The sequence below is a fragment of the Colias philodice genome, chromosome 16 (genome assembly GCF_061535455.1).
Source record: "Colias philodice isolate Cphi_HAF_F1 chromosome 16, ilColPhil1 Martin Lab GWU primary, whole genome shotgun sequence".
NCBI classification, from domain to species: domain Eukaryota; kingdom Metazoa; phylum Arthropoda; class Insecta; order Lepidoptera; family Pieridae; genus Colias; species Colias philodice.
In genome coordinates, this window is record NC_143101.1 from 7,580,503 (window position 1) to 7,597,474 (window position 16,972).

At 35.7% G+C, this 16,972-nt stretch overlaps 2 protein-coding genes and 1 long non-coding RNA gene across 4 annotated transcripts in view; 1 reads left to right on the forward strand and 2 right to left on the reverse strand.

Moving 5' to 3' along the window:
• The window catches only part of NaCP60E (Na channel protein 60E), a 70,972-nt gene extending 58,252 nt beyond the window's left edge, over window positions 1–12,720 (forward strand). The window contains exons 8-29 of one of the 2 annotated variants that reach the window (XM_089704874.1): window positions 324–439; window positions 788–1,044; window positions 1,705–1,846; window positions 3,050–3,184; window positions 3,724–3,938; window positions 4,016–4,186; window positions 4,261–4,454; window positions 4,541–4,772; window positions 4,845–5,116; window positions 5,199–5,431; window positions 5,510–5,798; window positions 6,009–6,324; window positions 6,404–6,679; window positions 6,762–7,058; window positions 7,136–7,424; window positions 7,504–7,697; window positions 7,886–8,088; window positions 8,169–8,441; window positions 8,531–8,890; window positions 9,243–9,465; window positions 9,813–9,921; window positions 10,395–12,720. In XM_089704874.1, coding sequence (XP_089561000.1) covers window positions 324–439; window positions 788–1,044; window positions 1,705–1,846; window positions 3,050–3,184; window positions 3,724–3,938; window positions 4,016–4,186; window positions 4,261–4,454; window positions 4,541–4,772; window positions 4,845–5,116; window positions 5,199–5,431; window positions 5,510–5,798; window positions 6,009–6,324; window positions 6,404–6,679; window positions 6,762–7,058; window positions 7,136–7,424; window positions 7,504–7,697; window positions 7,886–8,088; window positions 8,169–8,441; window positions 8,531–8,890; window positions 9,243–9,465; window positions 9,813–9,921; window positions 10,395–10,603 — 5,005 coding nt within the window. In that variant the 3' untranslated portion in view covers window positions 10,604–12,720. Of the gene's footprint in view, window positions 1–323; window positions 440–787; window positions 1,045–1,698; window positions 1,847–3,049; window positions 3,185–3,723; window positions 3,939–4,015; window positions 4,187–4,260; window positions 4,455–4,540; window positions 4,773–4,844; window positions 5,117–5,198; window positions 5,432–5,509; window positions 5,799–6,008; window positions 6,325–6,403; window positions 6,680–6,761; window positions 7,059–7,135; window positions 7,425–7,503; window positions 7,698–7,885; window positions 8,089–8,168; window positions 8,442–8,530; window positions 8,891–9,242; window positions 9,466–9,812; window positions 9,922–10,394 lie in introns of both variants that reach the window. The other variant, XM_089704873.1, reaches the window with a different exon arrangement.
• LOC149481782 (uncharacterized) overlaps window positions 1–16,972 on the reverse strand; it is a 270,870-nt gene that overhangs the window by 167,867 nt on the left and 86,031 nt on the right. The window lies entirely within an intron of this gene.
• On the reverse strand, window positions 14,917–16,303 carry ND-18 (NADH:ubiquinone oxidoreductase subunit 18). The gene is made up of 3 exons (XM_089704778.1): window positions 16,151–16,303; window positions 15,914–16,076; window positions 14,917–15,349 (listed from the first exon to the last, which is right to left on the reverse strand). Exons 1-3 carry the CDS (start codon window positions 16,201–16,203, stop codon window positions 14,993–14,995), a joined length of 573 nt encoding a protein of 190 aa, XP_089560904.1. The 5' UTR covers window positions 16,204–16,303; the 3' UTR covers window positions 14,917–14,992.

Consider the following 16,972-nt stretch of genomic DNA (forward strand, 5'->3'; position numbering starts at 1 on the left):
TATCGTAAACGACGCTTTTAACGTTCTGGGTCTTAGTAGAAAGCTAAAATTAGTTTCCTTCTTCGGTTAATTTGTTTTAAGGTGTATTTAAGAAAGTAAGTAAAGATTTAACAAGAGGAAATCGCACAAAAATCATTACAGAGATGCTAAATAACCAGACAATGTAGCTTTGTAATGACAATTGCATAGGTAAACATGTAATTAATAAATAATTATCCTACTGAGACTAGTAATAACTAGTTATATTCCATGTAAGTACCTAACTAAAAAAACATCTAAGTATATTATTAATTAAATGATTTATTTGATGTTAATCTTTCCAGATCGAGATCGCGGTCCCGTTCCCGCTCTGTCACACCGAGCGGGTCTCCACCGCCGATACCACCAGTGCCAGCTCCTCCCCCACCCTCGCACACATTGCACCCAGATAATGCTTTAGGTAAATTATTTGATACCTATCGTTATCGTCATACAATAGTGCTGTAATTAACTAATTATTGTTTGCTTCATAATGTTTTTTTAGTATCGAGCAGTAAAATAAAAGCAGTAAAATGGAAGAAAAAATATTTTTTCATAAAATAACAGCTCTTGCTTAACTCTGAATATTATATTTTAATATACTACCTCTTATTTCAGATAATATATTTAAAATACAAACCATTAACTTCAACAACACTTTCTGTATTTGAAAATTGTGTGTATGAAATAAATTTATTTTCAAATTATTTTCAAATTTTCAACAACACATTCGTCAAGTCTTATTAAACGCAACATAACATACAACCAGGTCGCGGCGCGCTCAGCGTGGCCGGGCGGCAGCTTAGTGACCATAGCAACAACCGCGAGTCGTCCCTCGACGACTCCGGCGTGGTGGACGACCACGACGACGGCGAGCACACGTCGGACGACCAGGCGCCCCACCCGCCGCACCCACCGCGCCGACTTCTACTACCCCCTCCACCACCACACCCGCTGCAGTCGCCGATACTTTCGTTGCCACCACCACCGATTACACCGCAACCGCCCATCACAGTACATAAAACAGTAAGTATGCTACAGGCACAGAATACATAATAGTAGCTAAACGCTACAGAACGGACACTCTCCGCCTCCCGCCAAAATTAGACACTTACCTCACCCCGCACGATCATGATAAAAATGGGCCGCATTTTTCTGCAAGGACGATACGCAAAGAAGATTGACAATATTAATCAAATTGACAAAGTAATTTTATTATTTTGGATTTGTGATTGTCGTTTTTCATAGAAAATGGTTAGATATTGGTTTACGGATGTATTTCATCAGAAAAACGCGAATTTTTTTACGCTAGTCACAAATGTGCCAACCATAAAGCGCTAACACACACATTTGCAGTCTCTACAGTGTGACTGTCAAAACGATAATTTTGTATGGAGTGTCCGGGGTGTGCTACAGGGAACATTCTAGAAGCTATCATGTTGGACGACCAGGCGCCGCCTCCTGCTACACACCACCACCTATTGCCGCCACCATGCATAAAACTGATATGCTAAGGGTCTAAATCGAAATAAATAATGTTGCCTTTGATACTTTAAAAAATATCGTCACTAATAATAATTTCTCCCACCACAAAGAGATAACTTACATAATTCCTATTAACTTTTCAGTTTGTAAACTTCACAACCATACAATATTGATAATGATCTTTTATTTATAAACTTGCAGGAAACTAAAATTCAGGAATCGAAAAAGAAGAATGGTGCAAAAACGGATAAGGATGCCGATAAAACTTCAAAAAAAGAGAAAAGTAGCATTCAAGAGAGATATCCGCTGAATCCTGACTACCTCAACCAGATCGTCGTGTTAGGTAAAAAATACTCATTATAAATTAACTTCTCTCTTGAACAACATACTGCTACCAAATCATTTAATAAATGTAACACTCATAAATGTTGCATTTATGTAAAACTTTCAAACAATACTAAATTTGAATCAGATATCACTTATATTTGGTAGCATTATAGAACATTTTCTAAAATCAATTGGCACGGCTTAAACACAAGCACTATAATAAAGGAGACACAAAATGAACGCTTTGCAAACACTCAGAAGGACGGTCAGGACTTTTGATTTAAAAAAATATATTTAATTTTTGTTAGTCAAATTAAAGGTAACAACTACTTTACTAAATGCATGTCACAACGACTTTTCTCTACTTCAAAGTTTCTGATTTAGGATCTATTAGGTTTTGTACTTAATTATGCTTGGATTCTCTGCAAAGTACCTTATGCATACGATTTTCATGTACAGTCCCCAATTCTTTATCAGATTTATTAAGTATATACATTTTTATTTCAAGTAAATCAACTTCTAATTAGTCACTTTTCATTTGTATCTGCAATCAGATGATATTTTCTTTGGATTTATGAAGCACCGTGTAAGAATTAATTTAGTTATTATACAAGTTTGAATTATCAGCCGTTTGTTTTTGGATATCATGTATGACATCATCTGATCCATAATCAAACGGTTCCTTTGGTGGCTTACCTATTATATTTACAATAAATTTATTAACGCCTATGAAACGATATACCGATATCGTATGATACAAATCCTTGCAAGCTACCGAAGACTTAGATATCATAATTTCGTTCGCAACTAAACAGCTACACAATATCTACGATGCAGCCATGTCTAACTAAATTATATTAACTACGGTTTTGTAAGATATTTCATAAAAGCTCAAAGCACTAACGTTTCCAATTTCGCATGAATTGGCTACAAAATTACCATAGCATCTTCATAGCAATGTAAAAATCTTTTATGAAATATTTACGCCATTCTTCGCTAAGTTATTCTAATTTTGTTCAGTTGTCCAATTTTGAATGAATATAACAACGACGCCCTCAATTGTATAGCTGTTAGATCGATTGGCGCTATTAAAAACTGAATGGTTGTCTAGTGGCTGGTATTATTCACCATTAGCTTCACGTTCCAATGGGCCGGACGTCTCATTGGACACTTATTCGACACTTTTGCAATTCGCTTCTACCCTCATTAATATCGTCAGGGGCGGACTGGCCATACAAGCACGCGCCCGACCTCCCGCAAGCGGAGACGACGAAAATTAATGAGCTCAGTTTATTGGCAGCCACGCACAAAACTCATATGGGCAATTACGAGCAAAATTGCACTTACTTCACAGGTTAGTAACTCACAGATGCCAATGCTTCTGCCGCCAATGCTTCTGCCCTCCAGTCCACCCCTGTTCCTTACGGGAAGACTGCAGGGTCAAATTGCCATTGGTTTATTGATGTTCTCTTTACACGGATCGCATTCAAGTTTTGATAATAAATTATTGACAATAATTGTTACTATGCTCTAATGATTGACTTTTATGCGATTCATAAATGGATTAAATTATGTTCTAAAACTTGGTCAGTAAGTTGTTGTATGTGGTTCTCTGATTAATTGGGTGACAAATTCGATGTTATGCGAAATCCTGCGTTTTCCTCTACCTTTCTACGCTATCAAACGCATGTTTCCTTATTATATACTTTGATGATGTTGTACACTTATTAGATTTTGTATTTGAACGCTTTGCATTGTATTAATTTATTCTTGAACGCTTCACTAAGCTTTTGCTCTTGTAGGTACTTTTTTCCTTTCTTTTTGTGGTGTCTGTTTGCTTGATTAAAGCGTACTACTTTATTTAATGATTAATCTTGTTCTATTTGCTCACAGATGAACTTGTGGATAGGAACTGCGAATGCTGTGTTACATGTTGTATAGACTATGAGGGTTGGCTGCAATTTCAAAACGGCTTATATGGCATTGTAAAAGACCCTCTATTCGAGTTGTTCATTACAACCTGTATTGTTCTGAATACGCTGTTTCTTGCTTTAGAACATCATGGCATGAGTGAAAATGTTAGATCTGCGTTAGATATAGGAAATAAGGTAACTAGTTACGTGAAGTATGTTAATGTAATGAAAACATACGGTAAATATTAATAACATACATTTAATATCTTTAGGTGTTTACGTCAATATTTACATTAGAGTGTATAATGAAAGTGATGGCGATGAGTAAAGATTTTTTCGCATGCGGTTGGAATATTTTCGATTTGATCATTGTGTCGGCCAGTCTGTTAGATCTTATATTTGAACTCGTAGATGGCCTATCCGTTTTAAGAGGTCTACGTTTGGTGAGTGTTATTTATACCAATAAATTAATATTTAACATTTAAAACATATTGTATCACAAAGTTTAAATTTTCAGTTGCGAGTTTTAAAATTAGCTCAGTCATGGACTACAATGAAAGTATTGTTGAGTATAATAATATCGACAATAGGTGCTCTCGGTAACTTGACGTTCGTGTTAGTGATAGTTATTTACATATTCGCCGTGATCGGTATGCAGTTGTTTTCCAAATCCTATACACCAGATAAGTTTGACCCAGATCCAGTGCCAAGGTACGTTGTAGTTAGCTCTGTAATAATAAATGTTCATTTTGTCTTATTTTCTTTTATGGAACCTTATAATGATGCCAATTCTATAGGTGGAATTTTAACGACTTTTTTCACTCGTTCATGATGATATTTCGGATACTTTGTGGCGAGTGGATCGAACCGTTATGGGACTGTATGCGAGCAGAACAAGCAAGTGGAGCAGAAAGTTGCTTCTTTATTTTCCTTCCTGCTCTTGTGATGGGAAATTTTATGGTGCTCAACCTCTTTCTTGCCTTGCTGCTCAATAGTTTTAACAGTGAAGAACTTAAAAATAGAAAAGAGGTATGTATTCCTTTCATTATTTTTTCGTTACTACGCTATCCGAGTATTAAAATTGTTTTTTTAATTTTTTAGGAAGTAGGAGAAGATTCAAAATTAGCTAAAAGTTTAGATAGATTACGCTCTATAGTAAGAAAAAAAGGTTTCCTTATATCTAAAAGTAAAGAGACTGAAAAGAAATCTAAATTAGAAGAATTAGTTAACGAATTTATGTTACAACATCGTGCTATGAAAGAGAAGAAAGCGTCAATTCCTAGCGAACAGAGGTTTTCGGCTTCAATACAGGAAACTATTTTATTTCCCCATGACAATATTTATAGTCATAGTTATCAAGAGGCTCTAAATAGGTAAATAGTTCATTTAAATCAAAGCATAATATTAACATGACGGCAAATAATATTTATACATGTTGCTATGTTTTATTTGTAGGCCCATATCAGTAGGATCTGACTTTGCGTATCCACACCTATATCAAATTAGCAATAATCATGGAAGTCAAGAGACACTAAAAGATGTAAGAGATTTGGCAGCAGAACACAAAATAACTAGCATTAGGGAAGACTCAAAGGAAAATCTCGATGACACAACGGACCAAGTAGCTGCTCAAAGGCTATTAAATCAAATGTCTTCAGGTTATCACACACAGCCTTCAGATTCAAGAGGTGGGTATTGTATAAAAGAAAGTGCAATTTAATAGAAATAAAAAGGTCTAATGTACTAACCATAGGTGCTTATTTTAGAAGATAATGAGAACTACGAAATGGCACAAATATCTTGCAAGACGACTCCAGAAAAGTCAAAAAGAAATGAATCTGGGAAATTTTTGAAAGAAGCAATTAAAAAACCAGATGAAGATGAGATGAAGCGTCCGTGGCAGACATTAGTTTCATATGTAGATGAATTAACAGTCGGTGGAAGGAAGAACTCGCAAGGACAATATATTGATCCGATGGGAAAGTTTCCAGGGTTTGGAAAACGGAAGGAACCTAAAGTGCCGCAAGATTGTTTTCCTCGTTATTGTTACAATGCGTAAGTCTACATAAACAGTTAATTGTTTAAGAAAGTCCATTGATGAAAATTATTTTTTATATCCAGTATCATATTTTAAATGAAATGCAACGATGATCTTGTATTACAGTGTGAAAAATAATCTCTTGGCGCAATGAAGTACTTGATACGAGACGTCACTGTATTTAACTCTGTTAAATTCAATAAATTAAGCGTTTTTTTTTCTTTCAGATGCTCTTGTTGGGACGCTTGTATAGAAACAAGGTTAGGCCAAAAGTGGATGTTCATTCGCACATACGTACTGCGCTATGTTGATACACCAGCTTTCGAGTGGTTTGTGTTGGTCCTCATTTTCGCCTCCAGTATCACTCTATGCTTTGAAGACATTCATCTTGAGAAGAATAAGCCACTCAAAAAGATACTTTACTGGACTAATCTCAGTTTCTGTATGATTTTTGTGATTGAAATGTTTTTTAAATGGATAGCATTGGGGTTCTATCGATACTTCACGAGTTTTTGGACCCTTTTAGATTTCACTATAGTTTTTGTAAGTATTTGTAAATAATAATGTGTGCCCATTAAATTTAATCGCAATACATTGTTTAATCTTATTCATATCTTTACAGGTTTCTGTGTTTAGTTTATTAATAGAAGAAAATGAAAATTTAAAAGTATTGCGTTCCTTGCGCACGTTACGAGCTTTAAGACCGTTAAGGGCGATATCGAGATGGCAAGGAATGAGGATAGTGGTAAATGCTCTTATGTATGCAATACCGAGCATTTTCAATGTGTTGTTAGTCTGTTTAGTGTTTTGGTTAATATTTTCCATAATGGGAGTTCAGTTTTTTGGCGGGAAGTTTTTTAAATGTGTGGATGAGGATGGCGAATTATTACCATTAGAGGTATGTTCAATTAATGAAGTCTTTTGACGATCTATTATTCTGCTTGAAGTTTGTCATTATGAATATTAAATTTTTATTTCAGATAGTTAATGATAAGTGGGAATGCTATTATAATAATTTTTCCTGGATAAATTCTAAGATATCGTTCGACCATGTTGGTATAGCATATTTAGCGTTGTTTCAAGTAGCAACTTTTGAGGGTTGGATGGAAGTAATGGCTGATGCGGTTGACGCTAGAGGAGTTGACTTACAACCGGCGAGGGAAGCCAACCTCTACGCGTATATTTACTTCGTAATATTTATAGTGTGTGGATCGTTCTTCACACTTAACCTATTTATAGGAGTAATTATAGATAATTTTAATATGCTCAAGAAAAAGGTAAAACACATTCTAGATGAACATAAAGTTAGTGATCTTCAAATGAATTGTAAATTACATATATTTTTTTATTTTAGTACGAAGGCGGGGTCTTAGAAATGTTTCTCACAGAGAGTCAGAAACATTATTATACCGCGATGAAGAAATTGGGCAGGAAAAAGCCGCAAAAAGTAATAAAGAGGCCAAGGAATCAATTTTTAGCGATGTTTTACGATTTATCTAACTCTCGTAGATTTGAAATAGCAATTTTCGTACTCATATTCTTAAATATGCTCACTATGGGCATTGAGCATTACGACCAACCGCATTCAGTTTTCTTCGTGCTAGAAGTTAGTAACGCGTTTTTTACTACAGTTTTCGGATTAGGTAAGAATATCTTTTATATGTCTACAGTCTATTCTTCTTAAGATTTGTTTAACTATACATCATAATGTCTTTCTTTCAGAGGCCATCGTCAAAATAGTAGGGTTAAGGTATCATTATTTTACGGTACCATGGAATGTATTCGACTTTCTGTTAGTTTTAGCTTCAATATTAGGTATATTAATGGAAGATATTATGATAGATTTACCTATATCACCCACACTTTTACGAGTAGTTCGAGTCTTTCGCATAGGAAGAATTTTAAGACTGATTAAAGTAAGTATGAAATTGAATGCAATCCTATGTTGCAGTAGCAAAAAAGATAATTTTGGTGTATAAAAAACTAAATCAATAGTTGACCTATATTGTTCATGTGACATACAGATTTATTTGAATAGAGCATTTTACAAATAGTATTACAATAAATTAACTTATAATCTTCATATCACGTAATTCATTTCCAGGCCGCTAAGGGCATTAGGAAACTACTTTTCGCTCTGGTCGTGTCTCTGCCGGCCCTCTTCAACATCGGTGCCTTGCTTGCGTTAATAACTTTCATCTACGCCATCATCGGCATGTCTGTCTTCGGACACGTCAAGGAGCAAGGTGCTCTAGATGATATTGTAAATTTTCAAACCTTTGGTAGAAGCATGCAGTTACTTTTTCGGTAAGTATTTTACATCATCCTATATCAATTTGATTTCTTTATTACTGTTATTTATACACTTATCGTGCATTTCGTTTCAGTCTTATGACGTCAGCAGGTTGGAATGATGTTCTAGAATCTTTAATGATTCAGCCGCCAGATTGTGAATTAGGTGACCACGGTCACACCAATGGAAATTGCGGAAGCCCCTTATTAGCAATAACTTACTTCACGTCGTTCATTATCATAAGCTACATGATTGTGATAAATATGTACATAGCGATAATTCTAGAAAATTTTAATCAAGCTCATCAAGAGGAGGAAATCGGTATAGTGGAGGATGATCTCGAAATGTTTTATATTAGATGGTCCAAGTGAGTGAACATGTTTCTGTAAGCTTTTTTATCTTCCAAAAGTAATTGATGAACATACATATTAATATATAAATGTATATTCTTTACAGGTATGACCCTCATGCAACACAGTTCATAAGTTTTGCTCAACTATCAGATTTTATAGCGTCGTTAGATCCCCCCTTAGGTATATCTAAACCGAATACAGTAGCGCTAGTGAGTTTCAACCTTCCGATTGCCAAGGGCAATAAGATCCATTGTTTAGATATACTACATGCTCTGGTAAAGCACGTGCTAGGTCATGTTGAGGAAACGGAAACATTCCGCCAGTTGCAAGAGCAAATGGATATTAAGTTCAAGAAACAATTTCCGACAAGGAAGGAATTGGAAATCGTTTCTTCTACTAGGATATGGAAACGGCAGGATAAGGCGGCGCGAACTGTACAGCGAGCGTGGAGGGAGTATCAAAAGTAAGTCGTAGCCTAATTTAATTTGTAAATACCTATACATACACTCTGTTTTTAACGTCATGAATTTCAAAATTTATTTTATGGGACTTTTCGTTATAGGTAATTGTCTTCATTATATTATAATACTTACACATATTTTTACTTTAATAACTTTTTTTTACTTTCATTCACTTCAATTCAATTTGAGTTTCATAGCATTAAAATTTAAAATGCTGTAAAAAATTTGAAAAAAATACATAATAGGAAAATTTTGATCCTGTGGCGGTACTCGAACCCGGGATTGTTCGGCGTATTTTAATATTCTTTTGTGAATGTAACTTTCGAACAATACCCAAAACGAAATTCCAATCAGGCGGAAGAACCGCAGTCCGTCACAAGAGGAAGAAAGCACGAAATGGTCTCCCGGCGGCGGGTGGGGCGGTCGACTTAGCGCACTACTACACGTACGGCGCGGCTCACACGCGTCCAGCAGGAAGTCCTCCCGAGCTTCTGATGCATCCGATATCAGTGAGATCGGTGGTGCTTGGCTCAACCTCCCGCTGCTGCTCCTACCCGGCGCAGCACCCAACGAACAGGTACGTTACCTTCCGGGAAGTCTCTGGGCAGTTGACGCGTTGAAAATAAGGTCTTTGCCGTTGGACTGCATGATAAAGGGGCTTCTAGGTACATAGAATTGTAAATTTTTGATAGGATTTATTAATGTATTTGATTACATAGTCGATTTTGGTCAATTCATTGCATGTTTTCTTCGAGTCGAGTAAGCTGATGCCAGATACAGTGTATATTATGTATTCATTAATGATCAAAATAATTATGTTAGTTCCATTCAACGTACTTTCATAGGTTTCAACATATTTTCTTCGCTCTGTATTTAGTTGGGGTTGAACAAGAGGTACATACATTCTGTTATTTAAAACTTTAGGCTAGCGGTTCAGAAGGACCTCCCCCGCGACGGAGGTCAGCGTACGGTTTGCCCCTATTCCTTCGTCATCAGGACGCCGTTGACGAAGATGGTGGGCCCAAACGAGCAGGTTCATATGTAATGATTGGCTTTTTGTGTCTATCCTAATAGTAGCTTATTGTGGGTTGTTTTGCCAGAAAACTTCTGGTGACTCAGTACTTACTACTTATAGAAATATAGACTTAATTATAATATGGCAAGGCAAACCCACTATTCCCATTAGTTACTCTTCTTATATCTTTTTCTTAACGTGTGGTCCTTTATTTATGGTTAGAATCGAATGAAGTAGGATAATTTTATGTACACTTTTCTACAAAACCCCGCGACCGGTGCTTTTCTTTATAATTATTGGCAGTGGATCCATCAAGTTACGCTTTGCATGTATGCTTTTTTCTTGTTATGCAAATTTTCTTATCTTTCCTTATCTTCTTTCGGTATCTTACACGTTGGTAATAAATGTTGTATCATTGTGCTCTATACTTCAGCGATTGCATACAATATTTTAACTATCGATATTGATGATTAAGGGTTGCGCTATTGTAGGTTCCCTTCGGTTAGCGTCCCGTCGGAACTCTGCCCGGCGCGCGACGACCCCCGCGCGAGTGAACACCCCGTCCCCCTCCCCGCACGCGAGCAGCGCAGTGAGCATCCTCGTCACGGAAGCTTCCCCGGACGCCGTTCCGCCGCCGCCCGCGCCCCCCACCATCGTTAAAGTTCTAGTTCACAGAGAGAGCGACGAGCAACCCAGCTGATCCACGACCGACGAGCCGCCCCGGCTCCAAACACCTAGCTAGTCGACGACACTAGCAGAGACAGTGTGTCAAAGTTTAATCGAATATTGTGTTCAGACACGGGTAACTCAGTGATATATTATGCATAGATTTACTATTATTTCGGATCGACATAGTTTAGTGATGTTAATATTTTAAATATCGTCAGACCTGACAACATACATGTATTTGAGACGACATGAACACTTCCGAATCGCAATAATTTAATAGTGTTAATTGATCGCTCGATGAGCCGTTACCGATTAAATCTTGTAATATTAACGATTGTTTGTAACAAATTGTTTTCCAGCTTTAAGCTTGATTAGGAATGCTGATTCGTTTATGAGGCTGTTTTCTATAGAATAGGAGCGTTATTTGTTATTGTAAATATATTTAAGCTGTGGCCGAAATAATGTATTAATTATAAATTGAAATAGCTTGTTTTTATTCATAATGCGTTAATAATAGTTACGAATTAGTACCGTTCGAATGAGGTAGTAGATAAACCACACCAATTGCCTTAAAAATAGTTTTTAAAAGTTAAAATGCATTTGCATGATAGAAATGCACTTTTAAATTTGACAATTTCCCGCCTTAACATCATCACAGAATGCGTTTTTATAGTGTGTTAAAATTTTAAAAGTGATTTAATAGAAATAATTGTTTTAATAGTAAGAATCAATTCGCACAAATTAAGTTATGAAATTAAAATAGTCAATAATTTGTATGCCACATAAAATAATTATACTTGACAATATTCCATTATAGGCTGAGATAACTGCAAAAATTTCCAGTTAACGTTTATAGCTAAAATTAATAATGCTGCTGTCAATTCATCATCGCATGTAAAGTTTTAAATTTCCATATTGTAGTGTTTTTAGCTTTATTATTCCCGTCCAATGATCATTGGTAACATTTGTTTTTCCTTGCACCGTGCAGTAGGTACCTAATTGATAAGAACCGGATATTTCCCAACGTCGGTAGGAAAGAAAATATATTTAGTAATCGGGATCACTAATAATATAGTTAATTTCAATGTGATATAGTAGTAAAGTTAATAATAATATAAATAAAGCAGTTATATTGTTTGGAAGTTTGTTATAGTTCATTGCGCTTATTAGGTACCTACATGCTTACGAACTAAGATACCTGTATTCAAAACTACCTTCATAATGTCGAACAATAACTTAACCAAAATCGTCTTAGATTGCACCGACCTAAGATTTCCAAAATATATCCTCCTTCGGATTACAAATCACAATTATAACTTACGGTTATTTAAAAAAAGGACAATTTAACGTATTTCTTCAAATGATATTTCTAGAATTTTTTTCTTTATTAATCTTGTATCAAATTGATTCTACGCTGATGATTCACGTTATACCTACTCAAACTAACAATATCCTGTCAACCAGTGCACCTAGCTCATATACAAAAATAAACTAATTTAACACTGCATGCGTACTACAGCGACCTTTGGACTAGCTTTACAACAGTAGAGTTAGGTAATAATTAATCTATTTCCCAATATACTTCCAAGACCACATTAATAACATTTTTATCTTTAATATTCAAAGCTAATCTTTACACTCAAAACAAAGTTAGATTCACAAACATGATGTTACGATTTAATTGTAGATGAACTGTTAGCTTATGCACTTTTTATTATGTTTCATCTATGATCATGTTTGCGAAGCTAATTTTCAATATGCCGATTTAAACGCAGAATTACCTGTTTTAAAAATCATTAAAACATTGTCTATTAGTAAATTTTAAAAATATAGAGTTGTTCTCAAAATGTTCGTTATTGTACATAAATCGAGGAAAGTATGCAATAATTTTTCATATTTTAAGTAGTCATTAAATTATTATTAGATTACTTTTTAACTCTATAATGTACGGTGTACATTCAAAACTATTGTAGTTAGCGAAATTGCATTGTAAGCATATGTTGAACATTGACATGTGAATCATTTTAATAATTATTGTATAATATGTAAATAAAATGTTTAAGTGAGACCTGCGAAATATGATTTTCTTCCGAGGTACAAAATATTAATTAACCATGTTGAAAACTACGATTAAACAAAAAACCATAAGTGCTGCATTTTATTTACTCCTTTCCTGACCTACGTAACTAGAATTATGATTGAGTTGAGTTACATCTGTATGCAAGTCTATTAATTTTTATCAATTAAATATATTCAATTTTAATCAGAATCACTGTTAAGACGACGTCCTTAAATTATGCGAGAAATTTGTGTTTGTCCCATAACCATACCCATAACTTGCCCATAACCCATCGACAGGTTCAATGTCACTTGAATAATCTTATATATAAAAATGAATCGCAAAATGTGTTGGTAAGCGCATAACTCGAGAACGGCTGAACCGATTTCGATAATTCTTTTTTTATTATATTCCTTGAAGTACGAGGATGGTTTTTATGTAGAGAAAACGTAAATATGTACCACGGGCGAAGCCGGGGCGGACCGCTAGTCTTATATATAAAAATGAATCGCAAAATGTGTTGGTAAGCGCATAACTCGAGAACGGCTGAACCGATTTCGATAATTCTTTTTTTATTATATTCCTTGAAGTACGAGGATGGTTTTTATGAAGAGAAAACGTAAATATGTACCACGGGCGAAGCCGGGGCAGACCGCTAGTAAGTGATAATAATTTCAGTTAATAATATAAAAAAAAGATATGTACTTACCTAGATTTTTCTCCCGACTTTTATATGAAAACCCGATTTTTATAATTATTAAGAAATATCTGGTGGGGGCTGGAGCTGTATGGGTATCCACCGTTGATTTTAAGTGAAAGGTAAAAAGCATTGAAATGCCGAAATAAATAGCCGCTTTTGAAATGCTATTTTAATTTTTAACTGAATCGTATTATTTCAAAAAAAGAGATTTCTACTCTTATTTGGTTCGCAATATCTATACTAATTTTATAAAGAGGAAAGTTTTCGACAGAATAACATAATATGTATTTATCATTTGGCACATCTTGTATTACTTAATATTACTTCAGCAGCAAAGCATTCAGTCTAGAAAGTAGATATTTCATCATGAGCTTCATGAAATCACTGTTTTTTAAATATTTAAAATACAATGTATAATTCTATAAGTATCCATCATTCTACCAAATAAATAAGTATTACATTTGTATTGCTTTCTACTTATATTATAAGTAAGTACATACCTAAGTCAGATATTTTAAAGACTCAGTAAAGACATTTTTTTTTTTTTTTGTGTGGTGTCTCTCAATGTTAGCCAGAAGGGCTTCTACATTTTAACGCGGACGCGGGGGTGAACTGAAGGTTCACCCTGGTAGCGACATGCACAAGGGCGTCCCCCCTTGACGGGGACCACGAACCTCGGCTTGAGCTGTCGCTTGAGTGGAGGAGGCCAGAAGGGCCCTAATCGGACGGGCGCTCACCCGGGTGGGCGCGGGAACGCGGAACAAGGGACCTCGTCTTCGCCGGCGAAGACGGTGTACGCTTTCTGCTGTGGTGTGTGCGGTGTCGCGGTTGTTTCGACGTTGGGCTTCAATCGCCGCGTCTAGCCGTGCGTTAGCTTTGGTAATGTCGTCGTCGGAGTCGTCCAAGACGTGTCTCGGCCGCCTGCGACGACGAGTGGGATCGGGATTCGCGACGTATGCGATGGCCTTCGTCACCAATGGGTTGGGGTGGTTTTTAGCCTTGTCGAAGTAGCGCTTAGACGCTTGCTTCATCCATTGGGCTATGGTGGGGAGTTCTAGGTCCCTATGTAGGTCCACGTTACGCACGAACCAGGGCGCTCCAGTCGCCGTTCTCATGAACCGCGACTGAATCGTCTGGAGCTTGTGTATGGAGCTGGGAGCGCAATGCGCGAAAACTACACTACTATAAGTGAGGATTGGACGGACCACCGTTTTGTAAAGTGTCACCTTATGAGACTCAGTAAAGACATGAATATTATTTCTGTGTTACATGCATTTTTTGCATGAATTAATATTCAGAATAAGTCTAAAATCAATGAAATTGTAATATTCAAATATTTTTGTATTATACAAAATGATAAATCAGAGAATTGCTTTTATACTAGTTTATTTCTATAATTCACTTTACATTTATATTTTCCATGGAAAAATCAATGCTGTAGAATCAATCTGTGGCATCTTATCAATAAGAAGATTTATTTAATTTCTATAGACAATTTTAGATCTTTCTGTAAGTGATGCCTGTAGTATTAGTATGCACTGTGTAGCATATATCTTGATAAAGGAAATAAGAGCAAAATCTACTGAACATTTTCAAGAATTTATTAAATTTAACAAATTACTACTAATTTGTATTCGGCTTCATAATATCCCTATATTTGTCTACTTTGTGGACACCCTAGTGCGGCGATTCCATGAGAAGTTAACTCCATAGCTCTTAGGCCTGAACTGCTTCTCAGTTTTTGGTTCATCAATGTACCACATCCAGCCATTCTTTTCACAATGCTCGATAGCTTCATCAGGGGAGGTGAACTGAATCTTCATATTGGACAGAGGATCACCGGTCGATGTCCATCCCATCAGAGGGTTTTCCCAACGCTGCCTGGTGTCAAACTCCATTTCCCAGTGGTGGATATTGCTTGTGCCACTCTGCATGGCGTTCTTTGGAGGCTGGTAGATTCGAACTCTGCGGGTTCGTACATGCTCATCTGGAACACCAGTTATTGGTGTCAGGTCAACCTGGAAATTAGAATGATTGTTTTAAAAATAAAATACAGAATATGTGAACTAGTATGTGTTTCTTTTACCTTTACTGCCATAAAATGGAATTTAATATAAATGGCTTAAGTAATTGCAACAGTCAACATTTTCACAATTAAAGTTAGATTTCTTAATAATTTTTATATACAAACCATGGAACATTCTACTGTTTCACATTATGGTTAAACTGGTACGGAATTAGAAAAATGAATAACTACATAATACATTATCACTACATAGTAGAAAACCAAAGTCGCTTTCTCTGTCCCTATATGTTTAAATCTTAAAAGTACCCAACAGATTTTTATGCATTTTTTTTAATAGAGTGATTCAAGGTCAGGCTTTTAGTATATAATTTATAAGGTGATTATATAATATAATTTAGACAAAGCGTGCGAAGCCGCGGGCTGGTCGCTAGTATGCAATAAGATGTGTGAATTTATTGTTGATAATAACTAATTGATAATACCGTCAACTGTATAGTCTATATTCGTCTACTATTACGTCTTATTATTAATAGTAATCTACATAATATTAACAAACCTTGGTTGGTACACAAATGCTTGATTCATAGACCTTTTTCTCCCTTGCTTCTTCCGGCAGCGCAATTACAGTTTCAGTATCGATTTTAGGGGCCTCTTTCCTATTTATGGGATTTTGATCGGAAGCAAAACGAGATGATCCAATTGATAAGGCAGGAAGACTTCTAAAACCCAAACACTCAAGATTATTCCTATGAAATTCTTCGTATGATTTTCATATGTATATATTTTTGTTTACCTTGAAATAGAGGTTTTAGACAACCTCGTTGCCGTTGTAATGGCCTTAAGCATGATTTTTCTCTTCAAATAGCTTTAAAATATAAAATCTTCGCCTGATTATCCAACAACTTATCCAGAAAAATTAATGACATTGACATTTGACAATCATATTGACAATTGAGCAATTTACATTGACATGGAATTAAGGAGTGTACGCCATACTCAGAGCAATAAACCTAATGGAGAATGTTCACTAATTTTGATTATTAGCTATTATATTCTCTGTCAAAAATAAATAATACCTACTAGAGTGCGTTTCACGAAAGAGTTCCCCTGCCGTTATGTTGGCATACCTGACTGTCAAAAACGAAAATATTTTTTTTAATCAAAAATGGCAGAGAAAATATTCTCCTTTCTTCCTAGCCTTATCCCGTATCTTACGGGGTCGACTGCCTAGAAAGGAGAATATTTTCTCTGTCATTTTTGATTAAAAAAAAATATTTTCGTTTTTGACAGTCAGGTAAGCCAACATAACGGCAGGGGAACTCTTTCGTGAAACGCACTCTAGTGAAAAAATTACTTCGATACGTCAATTAGTTTCCGATTTAGAAGTAAAACAAGTTGTAAACGCCCGGTGATGGTGTGACGTCACATCACAACACGCTCAATCTGGCTCACTCAGTCCGCTAGCGATCGCGCGCCCGTGCCGTCGAAATTATAATTAAATACTTTTAAAAATGTCCAATCTAAATACCAGAAAATCATGTGTTGTTCCTAAATGTAAAAATACACTTACCAATTCGCCGGATAAGTTGTTTTGCACGCCTCATAAGCGAAGCGT